Consider the following 25629-nt stretch of genomic DNA (forward strand, 5'->3'; position numbering starts at 1 on the left):
CCCAGCCTGGGTGGGTGAGGCAGCCTTGAGGGGGATGCAGAAGTGAACTGGCCACGACCGTGCACGTGCAGCAGTTCAGTGGCAGAGTTGAGAGTAGAACTGATCTTCCGTCTGGAGAGATCTATTGCTGAAACATCCTGTGTTCTTTTTGTTAGTTTGGCTTGGGGGTTGGGGTTTTTTTTAAACTGAAAAATCAGTTTAACCATTGGAAATGGCACCAGGAAATTTGAAAAGGTTTTATCAGACTGTTTACAGTGGAAGAGCTTTGATGGAAATGAATGGCCATCTCTGAACTCCTTGCCTCTGTGGCTTTAGAAACTCTAAAGCTTGAAGTTACTGAGTGTCTTCTCAAATCTGTCAGTCTGCGTGGCTCTTGCCAGGGCAGTATATGTGCGTAAGTGACATGCAAAACAGGTTGACCTCAGAAGTGTAGAGCCAGACCTGCATCCTGGGTTCTGATCTCACCAGTAAACCAGACCTGAATTATTCATGCAGGGTTTATGAGGATCATCTCTGCACGTGATCATGGAGGTGAGACTATAGATCTCATGCCTCCTTTTTATTTCCAGCTCATCTTCCAGTGGGACTTACAGGAATGAAAACCAAAATTAATTTTTGGTACTAAATTGAACATTGTAAGAAGTTGCCTTTTTTTTTTTTTCCCTCTGATTTAGATTCCTCTCACAGTTCATAAATTGTTCAGTAAATACTGATGTGAAATTTATACCTTAACTTTATGATACGACAGTTAACGAGGCTTTGGAGGGCCAGGACTGATGGAATCTGCGCACCGCCTTTAGGTGTTGCCACAGGTAGTGCTTCTGTATCAGCACTGCAGTGTTTGCTCGTTTGGTTCCTTCCATCACACGGCTTTGGACTCCCTGTTCATCTCAGAGCCCTGCTGGTACCTCTGGGGCACAGAAACCTTGGTACGGGAACTGAGCATTGCGAGATGTCCTTCTGGTAGCAGAGGTGCGGTCTTACTTGTCATTTGATTCTTAAGGTCCAGGGAAACTGATCTGCAGATAACTCAACTGCCGTTTTATGTGGCCTAGAGGAGATGAATACACTTGGGCAGCCGTTTTCCCCTTGAACTGCAGCTCTAGCCAGTTGTAAAGAACATGTGGATCTAAAGATGAGATGGAAAAAAAGACAAAATATCCATTTCTGACTCCTCCCCTTCAGGGAGTACAGCTATATCTCAGACAAAACCATCCCTGGAGGGGTTCAAGGCCAGGCTGGACGGGGCATTGAGCAGCCTGGTCTGGTGGGAGGTGTCCTTGCCCGTGTCAGGGGGTTGGAACCAGGTGATCTTTAAGGTCTCTTCCAACCTGAACCATTCTGTGATTCTGTGAAAAGACTTTAGAAGCTATTGCCGGTTTAAAATTGATCAGCTAGGGGTTGCTTATTGTGTGAGACAGTCCTCAGTTTCTCTGTAGGTTTCCAAACGTCCCCCACACTACAGTTAGAGGGCAATGTTTAAACCACGGCTCCCTTTTGGAGCCTCTGGAGTCCTTGCTTTTGCTTCGTTCCCCCCCAAGCACTCCCGGATGGCACTGGAGCACAGTTTGATGTTGTTGGGTGCATGTTGTAAGATTACCTGACTTTTTTCCCCCGATATGTCACATTTCCAAATACACCATGAGAATGAAATTATCCTGTCCAATGTCGGTAGAACAAAGGTACATAGGGACAAAGCAATTACTGGATAGAGTTTTATTTCAGTACCAACAAGATGGATCAGTTTATGGAGTGCTGGCTGGGCATCAGTGATATCATTGATGGGGACATGTTCCACTAATGACCAAATTTAACACACTTTTTCCTAAATGCAAAGTTTGGAAAAAAATACACAAATTTAAATACAGGTGGACAGAAGCTGTTCACCTTAGCTCTGATGGAGCAGATCCCCCTGAAGCCCGTCTTGATGTTGTTACTTGTGATTCCACGACCCCAGCTGGTGGAGAGCAGCTCCTTTGGCTCCATCCCCCTCTCCCCACTCCCAGCACGGGCAGCATTTCTCGATGATGGAGCTCCAGCTCCTGGCTTTAAAACTTCAAAATATCGCATTCTCATTCCTCTCCAGACTGTCCATATTGCACACCAATAGATCAGTGCTCCAGAAAGTAGTTAGGCATGGGTTTGTTGGTTTTTTTCTAAAGCAGGCTATACGCTAAATAAAAATTGTATACAGATTCGACTAAGGGAAGTAATTTTACAAAAGCCCGTGGAGCTTTCTTGGCACATAGTGGTTCCAGATTTGCTCCCTTGTGCCCGTTAAGGGCCTGTGTCCCCACAAGGACCTCAGTCCTTGTGTCAAAGCTCTGCTTTTAAGTGTCTTTTCTATATCAGACATCCCTTTCATTCCCATGGAATAAAACCAGAGTGCAGACTTGCATTGGTTATGCTGCTGTAGTGTAAATATTAGAAGAACCCAAGACAGATGGCAGGGTTCCTGATGCAGCTGAAGGTCACAGCTCTGTTGCAAACTACTTTTTAATGAATCGAGTTTCCAAGTGACAACTGGGATGACCTCACTTCAGTGGCTGACGTGCCTGAAGAGGGCAAACAGTGAGGGGAGGCAGTAGAACGAAGAAATCTCATTCTTGCTTACCAAGTGCTTTCCATCTACGGCGACAAAAAGGCAATTTTTCATTCTGAAATCAGGGAGGACTTAAAATTAGAAGCATCTGTAGTTTACAAAGAAAGGTAATGTAACTTATGAGGCTGGATTTCCGCAAGGCCAAAGGTGAAGAAGAGAAGTCAACCCTAGTGAATCCCTTCAGTATTTCCTCCGGAGATTTATGTAGCAGGCTGGGCAAGACCTCAAAGTTTCCAGATGAGAGTGGGAGTGCTCCTGCTCCACAAGCTGATGCAGTGTTGCCGCATTGGTCTAGTATCATTCTTGGATTTTTTGGTTCTCCCCTGCTTCTCGATCCTGTCTGTATGTGTTATATTTACTGTTTAGTGGCTATCTTTTGAGAAGGGAGATGAAAGAGATGGATTGAAAGAATATTTCTATTTTTGTAGCTTCTACAGTCTATACTTTTTTTTGCCTGTTATGTATGGAAAGCAAAGGATACAGATGGAAAGAGATAAAATATGCTATCAAGGCAAGCTCCCGCTAATTTCCCAAGCTGGCTAAAAGGACGCGTGAATGTACGTTCCTTCCTGTAGCCTTTACTTCCTCACTGCCCCAAAAACTAGTCCTGCAGACCCGGACTCTGCACTCGCATGCCCCGACTCCACAACATTATGAGGCAGCAAATGAGTTCTCCATCTCTAAAACCCATGCGTCGCATCTCACCCTGCTTCATCCTCCTCGGCTGGAGCTTCAGAATAATATTGTAGATGATGGAAGGGCTCTTCCTTTCGTGCGAGCCTGCCCACAGCCGGATCCGCGGTGGCTGCTCCTCGCGCAGCTTTGAATTGGTGCCGATTCTCACGGTGTATCGCAATTTGGCAATCTGTTTTACACCACGAACTTCACGGCAGCGTTATTTTCTTTCCGTGTACTCCGTGTATTTCTCAGAGAAAAGGCATTATGAATAGAACTGGCTGAAATATGTAATTTCCTTTTCACAGGAAATCCTGTTGTTCTGGGAAAATCTTTACAGTCCTACTTCCAAAATGTAAGAAGTCTTAAAAATACCATATGCAAGAGAGACCATCCGTATTTTCACTAAGGAAAACTGAACACAGGATCTCATTTTTCCAGGATATATGTAATGTAGACCTTGGAGCATAGTCCTGGAATGTCCTTCCAGGCTTTATGCTCTCTCCCAGATCCCAGGCTGTGACAAAGAACATTTTTCTGGTATTCAGCTTCCCTTCATATTTCTTTGTTAAATGCCGTATTTTGCCAGCACGATTGCTTCTCATAACAAACTCGGCGGCATTTGGCTTATGGTTAAGACAGTTCTTACTTGATCACGCTGCTGTTTATGGAGGAGAGCAGTTGAAAGTTGTGAGTATTGCATCAGGATCTTTTGGGGATTATTAAATATTAGCAAAACAGCCCTTGTCCTGGAACTTGGGCACTACAGCTCTCTGTCCACAGACTCGGGAGGTTCTCCAGTGCGAGCGCTCGTACAGCGAACAAAAAAGACCAGACATTTCTCTTTACTTCAAATGCTCACGCCCAACTCATCCAAGGAAGAGACCAAGTAAACAAAGGCAGCTCTCCTAAAAGGGGGATAAACATGCGCGGAGTCTCTCCGTCATTTCAAGAAGGAGGACCCAGAACTGCTCCATCGAGCCAGATTTACAAAGCAGTTACAAATATAAGTAGGACACGAAAATAGAGATTTTTTACAATTTCAGTTGTATTACATATGTCTGTGTATTTACTGCATCTGTTACATGCGCTGTACAGTCAGCTTGGAAAAAGGTGTCTAAACGTGTGCAACCATTATTGTTTCAGGATTTACAGAGCGACAGTTTGGGTTTGAAATTAAGAGAGTAAAGCATTAATTAAGTACAGCGCAGTGCAGGATTATGTGAAAGCCTAAGAGAGATGCATTACCTTTCCTTTTGTTGCTTTAGTTGATAACTTTCGCAGGTTTTTTTTTTACGACACAAGAAACATTTCTCTACTGGGAAAATATCACGCAACTCTCTCTCTGACTTTTCAACTGAAAAGTTTCCTGAACCAGGAAGAGAAAGTGTTATTCTGTTAAATACCTATTGTGCAGCTTTATTTACAGAAGCTCTTTGTTTGCAGCTGTTCTTGAACTTAAAATATTTTGAACTTAACACATGGTGCATCTTTGAAGGGATATAATTTAAAATGCTGCAGCTACCTCTTCCAATTTGGCTGTTCCGTGGCCTGATGAAGGAGTATGGTTTAAGCAATGACACAGAGAAGGTATTTTGAGGAGCTGCAGCAATGAATTTAATCGAAAGCCTGCACGCTATTTTTGAGTAGTTCTGCAGGCAGTGATAGAAGTTTGGGGAGAAAAAAAGTCTCCCAAAATCCCCAAGTAAGGCAAATATCCAAAACTATTAGCTTGTAGAACCCCCCTTTTGCTTTGCAGAGGAGGAGAGGTGATGAGAGAGGGGTGCGAGGAGATGGGAGCTCTCGTTGGGATTCTGCGGAGACAGCTGGGGAGAATCGGGTCCGCTGTGCTCCTCAAGCTGCCAGGGGTGACATCAAGGTCTTCTCTTCCTCAGCTCGCCAAAGGCTTCGTGCTGCCGTAGATTTGGGCAAATGTAATCGCATGCAAATCCTGTACTTGTACTTCTCCTGACATCGAGCTGCTTAATATAATCACGAGCTTTGAGAAACCAAACAGAATCTGTCAGCTCAGAGTTATCTTTTAACTTGAACAAAATGAGAGGGGTCCTTGATTCAGGGCGGTTTGTGGGGTGCTTCTGGGGGATGGACATGGCTTTTAATTTCATGGCAAATTTTGTCCCCGTTGCACTGGCGTGTGGGGTGTGGACGGCCGTGAGGAGCAGTGGAGACTACAGCCATGCAAAGAATCACTGGAAATGGGCAAATCGGTCTCATCCTTTAGGGAGCTGTCGTATTTAATGCACTTTGTTACAGACCAGCAGTAAAAATCTGCATCTGACCAAGAGAAATCCTTATTGAACATACGTTCAGTGCGTACTGAATATGGCACCGTTGTCACTGCATTCCTTGCTCCCAAAAAAGACTTCAAGAAGGAATTTTTTAAAGCTAAAATTTCGTCTCAGTTTGGTTTAAGGACAGGTAAGATCTGTAGTTTTCAGATCTGGGAGGACAGCATCCTAAGCCCGTTCTGCTGTAAGAGCAAATGGTGTGTCCTTGCGTGGTTCAGATCTTCACTTAACGTTGAGGTTACCCATCACTTAGTACAGTTGCTGCCTTTCAGGCCTGTTTTTCATTTGGATGGCACCATTTTGGGGGCTGCATTTCCTTGCTGAGCTGGCGCCAACCCATTATGGTCCCTACGGTTTTTGTGCCTATGCGAGCACACGGTGCTAGGAAAGGATTCTTGATGATACCAGGTCCCTGGTGCATTTTACAGGTTATCTTACCTTGTGTAACAAACCCATACGCTTGCTGTTCAAAAAGGGCTGGGGTAAAATTCTGCTAAAAGCAAGAATTTATTATTTCTGCAGGAGCAGGTTGCACAAGGATTTGCTGCACCTCAGGTATCTCCATGTTTGCTCTCTTACCTGTACGAGCACACGCAGAAATTTGATGCTATTTTAGATGTTTTTTTTGATGAAGCTATGAAATTCTCTTGAGACGATCCTTCTTATTTTTTTTTTTTCAGTTGATCTAGCTACACTTGTGCCAAGGAGAGTTTCTGACACTAGCACAGAGATGGCAGTGGTGTTGTCTGTGTGGTCGAGCCACTGGAAAGCAGGATCTGCAGGACAGATTTATTGCCAAGTGTGTGTTTGCTTTTGTAACACAAAGAAGTCTTAAGTGACATAAAGATTTATACACGGAGAAGACCACAGCCATCATATTCTGCTCTGGAGGGCACACTGCAGTGTAAAATCTCCTTTGGGAAATGCAGAGGTAGCCTGGTAGCTGAGGTCCGTGCCGTCGGCTCAGAAAGCCCTGCATTTCCAAGTAGACCTGCAAACATGAATCTTCGCTCTGCTCACCAGTCTCTCCTTTGATTTTCCCCAGGAGCTCTGACTCTGAAGAAGCGTTTGAGACCCCAGAGTCCACCACACCGGTAAAGGCACCACCTTCACCTCCGCAGCCACCCCCCGAAGCGGCGGCGGCAGCAGCAGTTGTAGCAGAAATAGCAGAACAAGAAATAAAACCCCAGCTGCCCTTGGAAGACACAGGTAACGAGCATGTAATGAGCGGGACAGGTTACTGGGGAAGGTAAAGCTGCGGGGAGGTGTTTGTTTAAGCACAGGCAAGGAACTGATGCTAATAAAATGTCTTCTGGAAGACTGGTTAGTGTATGCTGGGCATTATCCATGCTGGGAGGAAAAAACCTGTCGCCTCCTGAAATAAAGTATTGGAAAATCTGTCCATAACACTTGATAAATACTTAAGAAAAGAGGAGCTTTCTAGAAAAACCTTTCTTCGTTTTGAATCAAACTTCATTCCTCTTCTCAGAATTGTAGGATCTTTACAGAGTCAGGGGAGTAGGAAAGAGAGGTGCGAGATACAGATGCAGGCACCTGGGTGAGCACTGTTAGCTCTGACAATTAACAAAATGTGATTTTCAAATGTACTGTCACCTGCAACAGAAGGTGAACAAAAAGCCCTTCGAAACAATAGAAATATTTGTATTAGCTTTATAGGAGGAACATGGGAGTATGCGTGAATGTATGCATAATATACATACATGAAAATTGGTATATACTGGGAAAGTAACCTTTAAAAAAAGCATATTGTGTTAAAAACCCCAAAGAAATTCTCTCCCCCCAAAAGTGTTCTGTGTTCTCCAAATTGACTAATGGAATATGAGGGAGTAGAAAGCGCTCTATTAGCCCAGAATAGCTTTGTTTGGGCTGTCAGCTGACAGCTCAACAGTTTAAGATTGAATTCCCCATTATGCTGTCTTTTTTCCCATCTGAAAGTCGTGTCATCTCGATCACCTGGCTAAATTGTATAAAGGTAATTTTGCTCTAAGCAGACTAAAGTTGACTTGTGTTTCGTTTGGAAAGATGTGTAGCGTTGCCAGGCGGTGTTTTAGAGCTTCCATTTCCAGTGAAGAAGTGGGTGTGTTGAGCAGCGGGCAAAGGCGATGTCCGTGGCTGGTGTGTGGATTATAAGGGCTCTCGAGCTTCGATTTAAACCTTCGTGGAAAGTGACAAATAAGTCTTGCAAATGTCTCAAGCCACCTAACGCAGTTCTGGGACTTATGCATTAAGGAATGCTCTTTAAGATCACGATTTATGGTACAAGTTTATAAGAAGCTAGAAAGATGTTCAACAAACTGATTCCAGAAAATAAAACTGAAATACTGAGACGTTCCGACATTTTCCTTTCTGCTGTTACAGTTCCCTCTTCATTGAAGCAAACAACGTTACTCATTCTCCATCTTCTTTCCTTTTTCTAATCTTTTGCCATCTAGTGATTACAAAATAAGTGCTGAGAGAACAAAAGAACGCATATGCTGAACAGGATTGGAGTGTGTTTTTAATTACCGCAGTAGATTATCTTCAAACCCTTGATTACACATGTGCTTCCTTGGCACACGTGTGTCTCGTCCCCTACATCCCAGATCGCCCCCTCCTTTCTCTCAGATATTTCTGAAGGAAGGTCGGGAACTGAATAGGTCTGTTCGTAGCCACTGTGAGCTGCGTTGGAGGCCATTGGGTGGCAGAGATGGAAGCGTTTCATTTGCAAATGAGATTTGTCCATGGGAGGCAAGTTATCGCAAACTAACAGTTCAGCGTTCCAAAATGATGCAAAATGCAGTTATACAACGGGGTAATTTATGTGCGGGAAGGAAGATGTGTAATGCAGAAAAAATTCAAACGTAGGAGGGCAACACAAAGCGTTCATTTATTTTGGAAACCTTTAGAAAAAAGTAATAATACTAAGAGTGTAGGTTAGGTGTTTGCATGCTTCTTCAGAAATGTGAACAGTTAAATGGTTTGTACTTTCTAAACCGCTTGAGTAACAGTTACTGTGTAGTTTACATCCCTCGTAGCTTATGCACGTGGCTGCAGACAAAGAGAACGTGTCCCTTCCTCGGGGGTTGGGAGCAGTTGAAGCAGAATCCCTCCTTGGTACCACACAGCTAAATAAATAGGTTTCAGTAAAAGAAGAGTAAGGAATAGGGGCAGCCGGAGAGCCTGGCGCTGGCACAGGGAGAGGCAGCCACGTCCAGCTGGGTTTCTGGTTCACCAGCTGCATGGCTTTGTCTTCTGCGTGAGGGTGGTGACAGACCGTGTGCTTGGGTGGAAGGAGGAAGCATAGTAAGTTTTTTAGAGGATTATTTCATCTATATCTGACAATAATTACTTATGCAGACGGTTGCAGTTATGCTGCATGATATCATTAACGCAACAGCTGGACCCCACTGCTGGAAAGCCAAGAGGAGAGTTTTTAATTAGGTTGACTTCAACGCTTGCTTAATAAATATGATGAAAGTGAAATATAGCTGGACTCATCCTGGGTTTGTGCCAGCTCCTGGTGGGGTGAAACCTGCTGCATGGCTCCAGTCCATCAGCAGAAGAGGGGAGTCAGTCTGCGGGCGAGTCTGGAGGGGAAGAGGAGTAACAGAGCACGTGTGGGAACTACCTCTGAACCCCAGAAGGCGTCACTAATGACACTTCCACTCCTCTGTAAATACTTCATAAGTTCTGGGGAACGTGGGTTATACTCTTGAGGCAAATGATTTTGAGGATGCTTTTTATTTTATTTTTTTATTATTATTTTGGTTGTATTTTAAATGATTGTTGCCATCAGCTTCTCACAGCAGTGTCCTCTTCCAGTTCCAGCCATCTCAGCACCAGAAAGTGCCCCGAGCCCTTTCTCCCAAATTCTCCCTGTTTCTGGCCAGGAATTCCTGCCTGGGCAGGGACATTTCTTCTGTGCCCCTGCTGCCTTCCCCAATTAATTAATGAATTCAGATTTTATACCCAGGGGAGATGCGAGAGCTGTAATGCATAGAGGGGACTCCAGCTCTCGCAGGTCTCTCAGGATACGGGAGACCTGTATTCAGGTCCTTCTTGTGCCAGGGAAGTTGAGGTCAGGCTTTCCAGTAGAGAGATGATTACACAGACAAAAACAAACTGAATTTTGGGGATGGAAAACATTCTTCTTCAGTGTTTTTCCTCTTGAAGCCTGACACAAAAAAAATGGAAAATAAACTTTATATCCAAAGTTTTCTCTCAGAATAAATGGCAAACTTATTTTTACAGTAATTTTTAAAATAGCATTACTAATTGATTTCATAACTTCAAAAGCTTCTCATAACAAGCAGGAGTTTGAAATAAACTGTGTTTCTAAATTTCTGCTCTTAGGTAATTCCAATTCCTATATGCTATAGGCGAAGTTTACTTGTCTCCTGAGTTACTTCATTGTAATGGAGAATGTGAGTGCATGCTGTATGCATTTTCCAAGGGTTTCTCTTTGTTTTTCTCTAGAAAATAGAATTAGAATTTAATTTCTTCCGCATTTGATTTATTAGATCTGGTTAAATTTTGTTTCTAAGCCTTTCAAAATAGTGTTTTATGTTGTTTCCAGCTCAGCAGCGTTAAGGCCTTCTATTTTCAGCCTGTTGGATTTTCCCCCTATTTTAGAGATACTTCAACAAAGAAGAAAATGCTCAACTGTCCTAGCACACAGTGCAGCTCCATCGCTAGAAGAATTTGTTCTAATTTAAAAGGAAAGATATTTTAAAATAGCTGGAAGTACTTTATATGTTCTAACCCCTTAATATATTTTCATTATTCAGAAAGAAATGGTTCAGATTTAGATTCAATAAGCTCATAGCTGGTGCAGATATTTAATTTCCTTCTTTAAAATACCTTTTAACCAAATTCAAAGTTGCCTCCAAAGTTTTTTGGAAATGTGTCTTTTTGTGAAGACGTCCCGGGAGAGTAGGACGCTCCGGGGTGCCACATCCCATCCCGCTGGGACCGCAGCGCTCGGAGCGGGGAAGGCAGGGAGAGCCCCGCAGATGGGGAGGAGATCTGTGAGACCGCACCAAAATGAGACAAGGCTGCCCTTTTCGGCTACTTCAGGGGAGGTTTATTAGGAAAAATTTCTTCACCGAAAGGGTTATCAAGCATTGGAACAGGCTGCCCAGGGAAGTGGTGGAGTCACCATCCCTGGAGGGATTTAAAAGCCGGGCAGACGTGATGCTGAGGGACATGGTTTAGTGGTGGTTTTGGCAGTGTTAGGCTGATGGTTGGCCTAGATGATCTGAAAAGTCCCTTCCAACCCGGGCGATTCTATGATTCTGTGACTCTCCTTGTGCAACTACAGCCACTGAGTTTCGGTATTTCTTTCCTGAGGCTGTAAAAAGAGGCTGGCTGGTGTAAATCCTAATACCAGTCCTGCTCTAAACCTACAAATTCCTCCTATCCAATTCAATATATGCAATATACAGCAGTGGCAGCAAGGTAGTAAAAATTCTGTATCCTCATCAGTGGAGGGGCTGGAGAACGTGCATGGGATTTGTTCACATCATTTATGGCTCTTTCTTTAAAGGAGGCTCAGTTAAGTGGGGTATGTGCCTGCCTCGCTCTTCCTGTGGGACATTGAAGCTTTACTGGCATCTCAAGTGCTATCAAAATGTAGGTATTTTATAACATACAAGAAAAAGTGTTCTGTAGTTGACTAGAAAAGTTTTTTTTTATTTATTTGTTTGGTTCCTTTTTGTTGATGCTAACAGCAGAAATTTGTTTTGGTTCTCAATGCAAACAGTCTCATAATATCTTTCTAGCAACTTTTGCTGCTTCTGTAATAGGTGACAGGTGAAAATGCCGAGCATGAAACGTGTCGCGCAGCTCTCATTGAGGGGGCTCATCACCTGGGTACAAGAAGTCTGGGGACTTCCGTTGTTGTGTTTGGTTTTGGGTTGGTTTTGTTTTTCATACCTGATCCAGGCAAAAATTTTCTGAAATCAGAGAAAATTCCCTTGTGGAAGGAGCAGAACTTGGACCTTCTGTTTTAATGAATGAAATGTTGGGTTTTTTCAGGGTTTGCCTGTTTTTTATGGCAACGTAAGTTTCCCTGCTATCGCGCGTGTTCTTGGAATGCTTTATAAAACTTCGTTATCTACCTGTGGGCAGCTCTTACCGATATAATTGTGGGTGACTGTGGCATAAACCTTATTTAAAACCTTGTGCTCGCCTCTCTCTAGGGCAAGTCCTGCCTTAATTTTCATCCCTTGTGTTGTAGTACGTTCCTTTGCGATCAGATTGCATTTTAATAAAACACTGTAGTTAGTGATGCTGATTTGCTTAATTCTGTGGCGTAAAAGGACAAATGGCACTGCTCTCTGAATAGGCTGTTGATGTCGGAAAGAATGGTCTTCATATCTCTCTCTAGTAATAAAGGCGTGTGGGATTGCGATAGGGAGTCCCGTTCACATCTTCCTCTCCAGCACTTCTGCTGTTACTGAGCCAAGTCTGTTGTAATGCGGGAAGAGTTCGACAGCAGCATTTCACTTCTACCAAACACCACGTTTTCTGAGGCAGCTTCCCATCTTGTTCCGTAAAGAAACAAGGAAAATGTCACAGCAGCGAGTCGAGCGACGTTCCGCAGAAATCTATACTCCGAAGTCAAGGATTTGATGAGGAGGAAGTTGTGAAATAAGCAATTAAAGAAGATTAAAGCCCTGCGCTATGTGGAGCACACCAAATTTGAATGCTGTTTTGCTTTGAGCAGCTGGAAAGCCTCCTATGTTCTCTTCGCTGCTGTGATGAGTCCCTAACCTCAGCTCTACCACGCCTGTCATTTACAGTCCAAGTCCTGCAGGGCATTGGTTTATTTTAATTTTTTTTTATATATATTTTTTTTTTTAAATGCATGTTTGTACTGACTTTGAACAAGGGGCCTCAATCCTGTTGAGGCCTTTGGCGCACGCTGGAATGAAAACAGCGCATAATTGCAGACGGTTTCTTGTTCAGATCCCCCTTTTATTTCGTGCTGACCTACATTTGTACTCTGCTGACATACTAGAGCGATGCCAGTGTTTATCGTAACGCGTTCCCATTAAGTGCCTGCCGTTCCTGTTTCAGTATAATGCACAGATCAGTCTAACGCTGGAGTTTTACAGCACTCTCCGAGTCCCCTTAACGGCCGTCCCAGGGAAGTGAGCGCCAGCTCAGCTGGCACATCGAGTCTAGGTAATGACCCACTCAGCCAGGCTGAGACCAAGCCCAGCCCAGTGGAGATGAAGGAGAAAAATAAACTGTCCTGAAGTACTGCCATATTATTAGCATTCATTTAGCAGAAAAACACATTAAAATATTATTTTAATTGATGGAACTCGGTAAACTTCCACAGTCTTAGAAACTGTGTAGTCGTCGTTCCTTTGGCAGTCCCTGGAAATACGTCGTGCCAGTCTAAGGTATTGCTTTGGGAAATGTATCCAATTTCCTTAAATCCCTTCTGTCCTCTACGTCCATAAATAATAATTCTTGTAATCTCTATGTAGACATATAATTTCCTCTGAAACAAAGGAAAAATGTGGGTTTTTTCTTAATTCATTCACAGCTTCTGACTAAAAGTAATTATTGATTGTATTGCTTTTATGAACAACATTAATGAATGTAGCTGGTCAAAATGGGAATTACTTTGCAAAACATGTCAAGACTGGAATGAAAAAGATGTGTGGAAATTTCTCTGAAGTCATTTAAGGATGACAAAAGCCTTAATTTTTTTCCTTGACTGTTTTTCTTTATAATTGCATAATTAAACAAATTGACAACGTGAAGAATGCTGTGCTGCTGCAATAGCTCCAGTCCGCATCGGTGAGAGCTCAGAGCAGCTGGTTTAGCCCAGCTTGAGCTGTGAGCCGGAGAGACATTTCCCAGGTCCCCGATCCCCTGACTGGGACACGCACACCTGGGCAGAGGGGACTAGGTTACACTCAGATAGGGAGCACGACAATGGCAGCAGGGACAAACCATACTCAGAATTTGTAAAACATTGTAGTAATGAGCTTTTATGAGCTGGAAGGCAGAAGGGACCATCATCTTAATCTTTTCCTACCTATGTATTTTCTTTTTTTTCCTTTTTTAAAAATCTCTTTCTACTTTGTCCAATATAGTTGTTATATTCCAAGTGAAGAGACTTCTAGAAATCTTTTTTTGGATTCCGTTCAATAAGCAAATCTTTAGTTACAATGAAAAGCTACTTGTTTTAACAGTTTTAGCATCTAATTCTCTGTAAATTTTCTTCACTTCGATGAGTTAGAACTACACTTTGAGAAATCTCATTTAAATAATTTGTAGGAAGCTTCTAGCGGTCTTTTTTAAGGAAGATTTTCAACTAAGAATATTTGTACAGCACTCTAATTGAATAATTTTCTTACCTTTACCATAATTTATTTCCTATGAAAATCTCAGTGATTCACGTCTCATGATAAACTTGGAATTACAAGGTCAAAGTGGAGTGTGTTGACTGCTTGGGGCAGAGAGAGGAGCAGCATTGGTGGGTTGTGGAGGGGAAGCCATGTTCCTCAGGGAAATTGGTAAAAATAGCACATGGGAAACAAAGCTTGAGACCATCATGTAATTGCAGAAGCACCAGTCAATTCACAGGGAATTTACTGCATAAGAGCTCAGACACAATTCTGTGAACTCTTTATAACGGTAGAAAGCAGGAGTAATAAAGTGTTTGATGTTCAGTTTTTCTGGTATTTGGCATAGTTAGCATGTTATGGTAATATCTAACTCTTTAACTAAGTGATAATTAGTTTAGAAGTGATGCTCTAGAGGCTGTTGCAAATACGTATTTTGTGTTTTCATGAAACTTGCCTTGAATCCTTTTCTGGGGAGAACAGAACTATTTTTTCCCCTAATCTAGTTCATATATTGGAAATGTCACTTTGGTGTGTATGCCCTTTAATCATTGCTTACTTAATTTGTATGATTTTAACCTTTTATTATTGTTTTTTTAATTGTAGTGTTATTAGATCGTTGTAAAATTTATTAAGCTCCAGTTTCAAAAATGTGCGTAAACTTCACAGAGTTTCCTGTTTGTTCCCACAGGATTATGTTCAGAAACTGTACCCGTAACTGATGTGTCACACAGTGAATCAGTTGAAGAAAGCCCTTTCCGTCCCCCTTCCCATTCTTTTTCCACCGTCTTCGATGAGGACAAGCCAATAGCCAGCAGTGGAACTTACAACTTGGACTTCGATAACATTGAGTTGGTTGATTCTCTCCATGCCTTAGGACCGAGCTCTCCAGAATCAAAGAATCGTGATCCCAAAGCGAATGTTCGAAGAAAATCTACCGATTCAGTCCCAGTTTCCAAATCTACATTGTCTCGATCTCTTAGCTTGCAAGCAAGCGATTTTGATGGAGCATCTTATCTTGGCAATAGCGAGACATTAGCACCGGCAGCAGATGTGTACAGTACTGGTTCCAGTAGTGCTTCTAGTACCCTTAAGAGAACAAAGAAATCCAGACCAGCTTCCTTAAAAAAGAAGCAGTCAGCAAAAAAATCTCTGGATGCTCCGCCGGTGAAGGAAACACCACAAGAACCATCTGACCTCGGCCAAGCAGCTTGTGCCCCAGGTGAGGATAAACCAGTAACTGAAGCAAAGGCTGACTCAGTAAAGCCCGAATGTACTGAACCTTCTAAAATCTCTGCTGAGAAACAGGAGGCCCCGCCTGTGCCTGAAGGATCCTACCCTGTGGATCCAGACAGTTTTGAAGGGATTAGTGCATTTAGCACTGGAGGCAGCAAAGTACAAAACTCTCCCCCTGCCAATAAGAAAACGCTACCTCTTACGACGGCACCTGAGGCTGTGGAGGTGACTCCGCCTGACACTGGAGGACAAGAAGACCCTCCGGTCAAAGGCATTGCTGTGAGGCTGGAGTTTGATTATTCTGAAGAAAAGGGGGTTAGTGAAGACCAGCAGGAGAGCACTCCTCCTCCCAAAAAAGCAGGTAAAAAGCCTGGTGCTAAAATGCCACTACGGAGGCCAAAGACTAAAAAGTCAGTGGAAAAGCTTGACAATGCTCCAACCACACCAACCAAGTCGCCCGTTGATCCAAACGAAATCCCTATCACAAAAGGCTCTTACACTTTTGATATTGACAAGTGGGATGATCCCAATTTTAACCCGTTCTCATCTAGTACGAAAATGCAAGAATCGCCCAAACTGCCTCAACAAACGTACAGTTTTGAGCCAGACATGTGTGAGGACTCTATTGACCCTTTCAAGTCGTCTTCTAAGATAGCCAGCTCACCTTCCAAATCTCCAGCTTCCTTTGAGATACCAGCCAGTGCCAATGAAACAAATGGAACCGAAGGAGACAACTTGAATAAACCTGCAAAAAAGAAGAAGACGCCACTAAAAACGTAAGTTAAAGGGCACAGATGTTTCTAGATTAGAAGCACATTCCTAGCCCTTAGTGCAGTTACACTCGGGTTATATCTGACCAGAGAAAGGAAGATGCTGTTGAGTGTTGGTAGCCACACAACTGGGCTTGTGCTGGGGGTCTTTACGTGCTCTCCATCAACTTGTTTCCTCAACAGCTTGATGTTTCCAGACTGAAGGGCAGAACCAGAGTGGGCCACTGGACTGGCAATTGGATTTTTGAAGTTCTGGGGCTCAGTGTAGATTTGAATCTGATGAAGTCCAAATTTTATCAGTTTTGTGCCAAATTTTCTGTGGCGTCATCTTGGGAATTTGGTACTGTTTAAGCTGATCAAAGTATTCGCACCAGTAAAGACTATTTTGTGAATCATCGGTTTTGAGAGTGGGATGTGAAATAGTAAGACAGCGACAAATCTTGTATTGCACACAGCAGGAAGATGCTTTTATCTAGTGACTTACAGTATTTAAAAGAAAATAACCTGAAATGGAGGAGTGCAGTACTGAAATATATATTTTTAAATATAAGACTAAAAAATGTGAAATGTTTCCTTTCTGTGAAAGAGCTTGCAGTTCTGCAGAAGGGTTAAAATCTCCTAGACTGCTACTTGTTTGGGAAATATCCAGCTTTTAGACACCGTTGACAAATTGGAGGATAAATTCTCTAGCTTGTTGAATTTCGATATTTGATTAATGATTTCAATGGCTAGTTGCATTGATTCCATGGTTAACTTGCCGGTGTGCATGTTATCTCTTACCCATTCAGACGGGGTTGTTTTGAGTCGGTAAGCAATAAGCCTGTATCCCATTTATCTGAAATTGATAACCTGTATGTGTCTATAAGAAAGTATCTCACTGCCTGTCCCTTTATGATTTAAATGTTTCAGCTAACTAACAAAAATGTGACTTGAAATTACAAAAGCCTGACAATTTGAAGGTAACGTGGTTAATGTAAAGCAGTACAAAAAAAAAGACCTCCTTTATGGAGTGAAGCGGAGATTGTTCAGTTTCTTCTGAGCAGCCTGCTACTCTCTAGACATCTAATTTGCGTCCCTTGCCAGATTTGAGGAAGCTTGTGCCATTTTTTCTTTTTAGGGGCATTTCTGACTTAAGAAAATTATAGACCACTGTATAGTTGAGTTTGAGTTGTTCTGTTGTTGCTTCTTTTTGAGGTATGCCTGAAATTCCCAGGAAATTGAGGTGGGAATTGAGATACGTGCTAAGCTGACACATTTTCCGAGGTTACAGTCCGAACTGGTTTTGTCCAAAACAAGACGACTGAAAAGTCTGACTGCAAGAGAGGAACAATTCGAATCTTACTGTGGAAGTGTGGAGGGAAAAGAGGGGAATTTTAATATCACCAGATCCTTAAGTCTGATATTTGCAGCCAGCCAGAGTCTCCTTGTGTCTTCCAGTGGCTGCAGTGGAGGTGACAGACCCCCAGTATAAACCTCTTGGGTCCACCCATCTGCTGTGAATATTAGAATCAATTCCAAAGCTGTTCATTTAGGGGCAACCCGGGTTTACAAAGAGTTTGCTAAACCACATCCATCCTGGGGAAAACCCGTCGTGGGAAGGCCCTGTCCTACAGCCACAAAGTTCCCTGCTGCTCTTTGTCATGGTGGAAGAAGTGAAACTGCCCTGCTGGTCCCAGGTTCTGCTTGCAGGCTCTTATCTCAGGAGGGTTGCAGGAGCTCCCAGCCCTTGCCTGGGACTGCTTTCACTGCGTTGTGTTACGTGTCTGCTGGCTCCAGCCCCATAACCTACTTTTTGCAGGTGGTTTCTAAGAAAGAAGAGAATCTGCATGTTAATACACAGCGCAGCCTGGAGCCATAATACTTTCTAGAAGAAAATTAGCCTAAAGCTTGTTGGGGAATGCCAGGGGAAGTAGTGGTTTTGTCTCTGCCTGTCTCCAGTCTCTTTTCTCCATAAAAAGGGCCCTCAACATGGCCCCTCCGTGGGGTCCAATGCAGGAGAACCCAAGGCCAGGCAAGGAGCTGGGGTGTAGGATCCTTCTTGGCGATGCTCCCATGGTGGGACAGGAGAGAGAAGCCAGTGTTAAATGCTACAGCTCCAAGGGGCAGAAAGGAGGGTGTTTGAATTTGGAAATGATACTGTAACGTACCAGGACTTCTAAAACCTAATGGACAATTGTGCAAAGCCAGGAGTATTTATTAGCACTGTTGAGGAGGGCAGAAATATAACTGTATGGACCAGTTTGAAAATGTATGGAAAGCCTTTCCTCGTGTGGAAAGACAGCAATTTCTAGGTGAGACCTATGGGAGGTGAGGAAGCCAGGAATGAGTTTAAGCCATTGTTAAGCTTGTACTCCTTTGATTCTCTGCCGCGTGCTAGGTATTGCCTGTGTTAAATCAATAAAAATAATCAGGTTTTATTCTGGAATGAAACTTACAGCAGTCTAAGCATTGACCTCCATGTGAAAAGATGAGATTTTTAGAAGAGCTGTCAGCTCGACACAAATTACTCTCTGGTCGGATACCGAAGTGCTGAGCTGTTTCGAGGTAGATCATCTTGCTCAGATGATGGTGAACGAGGAGCAGCTGATGCCTCCCGGGTGCCTGCTTGTAGTGATGAATAAAAATAGGTGGCTTGTATAGACGTTGCTCTCGAAACTGTTGGATGATTGGAGGCTGTGTTTAGAAGCTCCAGGTGCCAGCTCTCCAGAGCATTGCACGTGAGAAGAACCGAGCAGAAGCTGCCAAGTTTATATGTAGATGAAAACTTTTCTTAGCCTTCATTGTTTGGCAAGGTTTCCTTCTGGTTTTGGGGCAATCGGTTTGTTCTGTTGGAACACAAAGTTAGGTTTCAGTGAGAGCTGGGAGAGATGAGATTTAAAGAAATGTCGTTTTCTTTCTTCGCTTGGGGAAGTGATTTGAAAGGGTCAAGTAGCTTTTCCTGTACTGTCGTAACAAATCAGCAGGCATGAAAAAACCTTGCATAACGGCGCTCTTGCCTTAAGCTTAGCTGCCATTCAAGAACAGTTTTACATCCCAGATGATAACAAATCCTGTGCTTTGAAAAGAAAGCAGGTGGCTACCGTCAGGGAAGGCAAGGACGCTTAGTATGTTGATAGAAACTTAACGCGGAGGCCTCAGCTTTGAAAACTGTATTTTGTGAGATGAAAGCATGCCAGAAGTATAGCATTGAATTTGAAAACATTAAAGGACTCGATGAATATTATTTTTTCTCCCCATGTATTTCACAATAAAAAGTAGGTGTTAAGATTATACAGGTAGAAAATATGCATGATGAGATTGCCTTAACACATTAACATTAACAGAGTGTTTGTAGGTTTATCTTTTTTGTCAGTTCCTTCTGTCTGTCTCTCTTTTCTTTGTCTTATTTGTCTTAGGATGGTAGAAGATGTGATGTCTGTATGTTCTCTGTTGTAAGTAATTCTAAGCTAACAATTCGTTTCCTCTTTGATTTATGGGCTTTTTAATTTTACTCATTTATTTTGTGGCATGATCAGTTGCTATTCAGCATGAAGCTTTTATGTTAACCATTTCACTTCACTGTCACGTATGGAAGCTATTTGGAGTAAGATGCCTTGCTGTGAATGAGCTTGAGGAATCTATTGCCTCGTTATCTGTTTGCCTATCAAAGAAGATCCTCTTTTAAAAACTATATAAATTTCGTATCCTTGAGCTAAAATATGAGTGTTTTATTTCTACCACTGTACACCAACATTGTACAATCAGTTTTTCATAAATACTGCATAAAATGTTTCTCCTTCTTAAAGGAATAAGTTACCCTAATTACTTCTAGCATCATAACTAGATAATTAGTCACGCCGAACACACCGATATTCCACTGTTGAATTTATTTTCCCCTCTAGATGTGGTATTGATTTACCCTCTACCGATTGAAACCCACCATGATAATTTCTAGTGCTGATCTTGCCACTCATCGATTAGGGAGGAGCTGGTGGGCAGTAATTTTTGCTACTGCCTCTCAGTTCACACATTGAGTCTTTATCGGCGAGTTTGGTATGATATTTTTCTCCCTCTTCTAGTTTGTAGCAAAAGTGTGTTTGAATAACTCTGGCAATAGGCATCAAGAGAACAGGTGGACAATTGGTTTATTTCTCCGTTAGTCACAATTTTTAGCCAATTGTGAATAAACATAAAGGCAACATTCATAATTATACACCAAGACGTGATGTTTATTCTTCATTCCTTTTGCCTGATTGAAACCTACGGGATTTGGAAGGGCGACAGTGTCCGTGCTCCCAGCCTGCACTGTGAGCTCTCAGGGGAACTGGAAGCAGAATTGCCATATTTACTGTTTTATTTGTTTTAAAGAGGGAGGGGGTCCGTCGAGCACGTTTGTAACGACAGAGCTTTGTTCTGGCACCTTGGGAACAGCATCTGCCTCGGCTGTTTTTATGTAGTTCACCCAAAGCATATGAGGTTTTTTTCGTAGCAATTTATGGGGTCATTGGAGCTTACTGCCCCAAGATTATCACCGTTTTAATTCTCATTTAAAGATGTGTTTTAGACTTAATTTTCAGATGGGAAACGGAAGCAGACAGAAGCTAAATAATTTGCTTAAGGCCACAGAGGATGTCTGTGGTGGAGCAGGGATTTGAACTGCAATCGAGCAGCAGCTCCGTTCTGTAAATGTGTCGGTAGTTGGCATGAAAAATATGGCAATCCTGCTTTTCTCAGCTTTTGGGGAATTGAGGCCCGTTCCAAGTGCATGACAAGAATATGTACCTATGGCATGTTTCTCTGTGGTGCTGCTGCCTAACGGGTGGGATTTTCAAGCAGAAGGGCTTACAGAGCTTGCATTGTCTGTGGCTGTCTCTTGCTGAGTGTGAAATGACCCAATTCTTACCGGTATTACCATATTAACGGTTTTAACTTTATTTTCAGTGATACATTTAGGGTGAAAAAATCACCAAAAAGATCCCCACTATCTGATCCTCCTTCTCAGGTAAAGTATGAATGCATTTAATTAGCGTTCTTGTAGAGGCAAAAAATGGAAATTTGGTTTATTTAATTGTAGAACTGTACATTTAATAATAGAAGAGGTTTTTGTGAAGAATATAAGCATATTGGTGTTTAAGTACAGCACACTGGGCTATAATTGTAAGATATTGAACTTTTGGTTTCTTGAAGCGTGTATACAGCGTATATTAGAACTGGTGTAATTCGAACTATTCGAATTCCAGTTAGATTACAAGTGCATGTACTTTGGAAAGTCCTATGTTGCAATGGAGCAACAATATGAATAAATATCTTCGGTCAGTTGTCTGAAAAACTAGACGTAACTATCCAGCCTGGAATTTTTTGATTAGAAAGTAAGAAACTAAATGCATCAAACTGGTGGGCTGGAAGGGAAATGGAAATCAAACAAGTGGGCTGATCTACCAGGAACATGTGCTTGGATGGTTTTATTCCTTGTTGTAAGCTGCCGGCAGGTGGTTTTCTTGGAAGAGAAGTTAACAAAAGCTGTTCTGCCTACAAAGGCCCAAGTGCTTTGATGTGGTACAGCTCCTTCCACGCTGCTGTTCGCCTTCCTGTTATCCATCCTACCCTTTTATTTATGCTGCTCGACAGCCTAGAAGGGAAGAAAGGGTTCATGACCTCGCAGACCTACGAAGGCTTGCTCCCATGAGGGGAGCCTAAAAAGTCGGGTTTGGTAGTCAAAGACTTCAGTCATGGGTGCCACTTATGTCAAGTGCCTAACAGATATAAACAGCTCCGGATTTTCTTTCTTCCTTGTTATCAAGGCGGCTTTGCAATGCCGGTGTTTATCATCAAAGAGTTTAGTTATACCGGGAAAACTGGCTGCTAGTAGAGTTCTAAATGAATTACTTTAATATTTTTCCTTACGTATTTTGTACAGAGCTGCAGTAAAGAGCACGGCATTAAACAGATGACTGTGGTTGTGTAGAGGGATTTCGGGAGTTGACTATTCAACGTGTCAATGAAAGATAATAGAATTAATTGGTGCTTGTCTTCTGCAGGATCCCACTCCACTGCCTACTCCAGAAACACCTCCCGTCATATCCACGGTGGTTCATGCGACAGATGAGGAGAAACTGGCGTCTTCGGTGACCAGTCAGAAATGGACCTGCATGACTGTGGACCTGAACACGGATAAACAGGATTACCCGCAACCGTCTGATCTGTCTACATTTGTTAATGAGACTAAATTCAGCTCTCCTACAGAGGGTATGCTTTATACAGGACTGTCTGCATCCAGCCGATGTTATATTTATTGGGAGAGGGGTTTTGGTTCGTTCAAGGAGGTTGGCATATACTTTGCTGAATGCAAACGGTATTATTTGGGAACCCTAAAAAATGATGCTCTTTGGAGCAGTCTGGGAAACTTGGCAATTTTGGGGAGCTGAATGTACGACACCCATAGTCCCACCTCGAGTTTTCAAGAAAGCGGAGAGAGGAAGCTTAAAGGAAAATGAAAGGAGCCTCCAGAGAAAGGCTTTTGCTTCCTTTAGATGGTTACTTGTAGACATGCTCTGTTCTTCTGTGCGTGCTGCCTGTTCCCTCTGTGCCTTCACGGGAGACTGGCGTCTGATTCCACTCTGGGTTTGTGCTCCTGGATCGAGTCACTGAACTACTGGTTTTGCCCGAGCCTGTTCCTCTAACCGGAATGGGAGAAGGTCCCAGGTTCAAAATCTGCTCAAAGTTTGTGTATTGTACTAAGACCCTTAACATGCCATCTCTCCTCCAGGTTCCTAGTATCCAGGTATCTTTAAGCATAAAAATGTCCAGGATATTCCCTGCGTAAGATAGGTACCATTCCCGTGCCAGATAAAATTTCCTTCTGGATCAGCTTATTAAGATTTTTCCTGTCGTAAGCACCTGTGAGCTGAAGGTGGAGGTTTCTGTTAGGAGAACTGTCATTCCAGGTCCGCGAAATGTGGGACAGACATTTAGAATTTAGAAAATTTGTGTGTGACCCTCCTTGGGGTAACCGGAGGGAATACTGCTTTGCAACATCTGCTCCAAGGGCAGATTTTCAGCTTTGTGGGTGGGAAGAATGTGTGAGTTTAACTTGGCTTAAACTTTTTCTTCTTGATCAGATTTTTTTTTTCCCCCTAACCTTTCAACCCACGTCCCAATCTGCCATTATAGTGACTTTATGCCATTTTAGACTGGATCTGAGGGGTTTTTTTGCCTAATTAAGAACTGCTAAGCTTTTCGGTCAAATGCATTTGACATTAAAAGGCACAAATAATCATAGTGGCTTTAATGGCACTGCACATGTTCATATGCATGTGCTTATATGTTTGCGTGGCCTGGGCTTTTTGGAAATCTGTTGAGAGTCTTTTGTACAGATATACATTTCAATCTGGGTAAATCCATTTGGCTTTATTGTCAAATTATAAATTTTAGACATCGACGTCTTCATTTGTATTAAAAAAAATAATTTAAAGAAATATTTTTTAGAAAATAAGCCCCCCAAATCTAGGAAAATGGAAATTATATGGAAGGAGATGAACAAAAGAATAGTGAGAGATACTCTAAGGCAATCATTTTACTATCAAAGTGGATAGAAGAAAGTGAGCAAAGCTCCTAATTAAATGCTAATTGTCTTGTCTCATGTGTGCTGCATCGTACAGTCGGAGTTTCAGATTACATGCTAATTATAATCAACAATGCTTCCGCTTTTCAGATCTCTTAAAAATAATAATTTTTTTTTCCCTTGACAGTCTTGCTCCTGGGGCGTTGAGAAATTCTTGAGTAATGCCAAGGCTGTTTCTCAGTGCGAATATTTTTTCCCCTCCCAGATCCTGGTAGGAGTGTTACCCTGTAACCTGACACGGCTTTGGTACAGATGCAGCCCAGCTACTGAGTCAGCCAATACACCCAGCTCGCGGCTCTTGCATGCGCTGCTCGTAACTCCTGCCATTTCCCTGTTGCACAGACCAGAAATAAGCAGTAGTTATTAGCAGAAAATTCTGATGTAATCTTGCAGCTATTTGTGGGAGGAGTTGGAGGACATCACTTAGTAAGTCTGTTGTATGTATTTATGAAAGATAATTATCTTACTTCATGGGATATCCTGGGCATTTGTAATTTTGAATGTATAGAGGTAACCGGAGCGTAAGATTTTGGAGGGGAGATGATGTCTTAGGGGAGATAGATACCTAAGAGAGGAGATAAACTCTAGTTATGCTGGAAACTTCTGAGAGCAATGAGACGGAACGAACCGCGTTTAGCGAGCCATGCTATTCCTTTTGTTTCTAGTTGAAGTATTTCCATCCGTGTCCTGCCTTTTCTAAATCGGTAAAGTTAAATACGTGTTGTCCCCACGCTGGGTGTGGATTGCGACTGCAAAGCGGCCACCGGCCCTGGGGGCAGCTGGGCCACCGCTGCCGGCTGTGCCAGCAGAGGACAGTGCCAGCGCATCTCCTGCCCCTGCTCCCGCGCTCACTCACCCGTTGCTTTCTGGGCTCGAAAATACGCCCCTTAAACGCTGGTGATGCACCTCGCCGGGCTGTGTGTAGTTAAACGGAATACAGAAAGGCACTGACTAAACACTGGGTGCCGTTATCTGGTATTTCATGCTTTTTTCCTGCAGCGCTGCGTCGAGGAGGGGGTTTGAATCTCTTTTTTTCAGTTTTGTTTCTGCTTTCACTAGGAAGAAGCCTGTATACCAGGAGGCTGTCCCTCTTGCCGGGCTCCCTATTTCCATTAAAACATATGGTGCCAGGAATTTAAATGTGAGGAGCTGACTATTATAGCATTCTCCTCACTTAGATGGTTTACTATTAATATCTCCCACGTGTCAGGTACTGAGAGTTTGTGGCTGTTCCTCTTCAGTGGCGGTTTGACAAAATACATCGGCTCGCAGAATTACAGTCCTTGTTCTCCACGGTGCTTTTTATTATAAAAAAATCTTGAGCCTTGTAAACTCACATTGCACCCTCTGAAACATTTTTTTTTTTAAACAGAACAGGTAAGGGATTACATTTAGAGTTCATTTGTTTGTTTTTAAAGAGCAGACGTCTTCCTGATACGAGCCCTATTTTTCAAAAGCTGCCCAAATCTAGAAGAATTTTTGCACATACTTTTAGCTTCATATAAATGCTAGCGTGCCATTTGTTAGAATTTATCTGTAATGGAAATGGAGTTATACAAGTGGTTTATTGAATTAACTCATGGAAACAGAGTAAAATACAGCGTTAGGTCAAATTAATGATGGTTTTAATTTTTAAATGAAGGTGTCATTGAACAAAGCCTTTGCTTTTATTTGGGTGCAGGAAGGTATGCTCTCTCTTCCATTTTGCCGTGTTTTATCTGTCTGCCTCCGTATCAGCTCACTGCCGGGTGACCATGGATTGGAAAGAAATGCTGGTTATTCCCTCCAGTGAAACGAGGAGATCAGACGTAGAGAAGCAGTAAAGATTTGCATTTTTATTAGGGTTTAGATTTAGGGGTCTTTGTAAATCTTCCCGCTGTAGGCTTTTGCTCTGTAACTAAAATGTGAAAACAGCCCAGTGAGCTGGGCTGTTGTGTCACCCCCTGTTCAGTGAGCATACTGGTATTTTATGTATCTTTTTATCTTAAGTAATACCACAGTAGTCCTGCTTAATTAAGAACTGTGTGATAAACATTAAGAAATAGAAATTACTTCATTTCTCAACAGCTTT

The 25629-nt window shown here is 42.6% G+C and overlaps 1 protein-coding gene across 26 annotated transcripts in view; it reads left to right on the top strand.

Annotated features, from left to right (window-relative positions):
• Positions 1 to 25629, top strand: part of TACC2 (transforming acidic coiled-coil containing protein 2) — a 150538-nt gene that overhangs the window by 97249 nt on the left and 27660 nt on the right. For 13 of the 26 annotated variants that reach the window (XM_074590243.1, XM_074590251.1, XM_074590244.1 and 10 more), the window contains 4 exons: positions 6632 to 6795; positions 14644 to 15964; positions 20879 to 20939; positions 21976 to 22183. In XM_074590243.1, the coding sequence (XP_074446344.1) occupies positions 6632 to 6795; positions 14644 to 15964; positions 20879 to 20939; positions 21976 to 22183 (1754 nt within the window). Of the gene's footprint in view, positions 1 to 6631; positions 6796 to 14643; positions 15965 to 19353; positions 19390 to 20878; positions 20940 to 21975; positions 22184 to 25629 lie in introns of all 26 variants that reach the window. The other 13 variants (XM_074590240.1, XM_074590248.1, XM_074590242.1 and 10 more) reach the window with 2 other exon arrangements.

Source organism: Larus michahellis, chromosome 6, assembly GCF_964199755.1.
Source record: "Larus michahellis chromosome 6, bLarMic1.1, whole genome shotgun sequence".
Lineage (NCBI taxonomy): Eukaryota > Metazoa > Chordata > Aves > Charadriiformes > Laridae > Larus > Larus michahellis.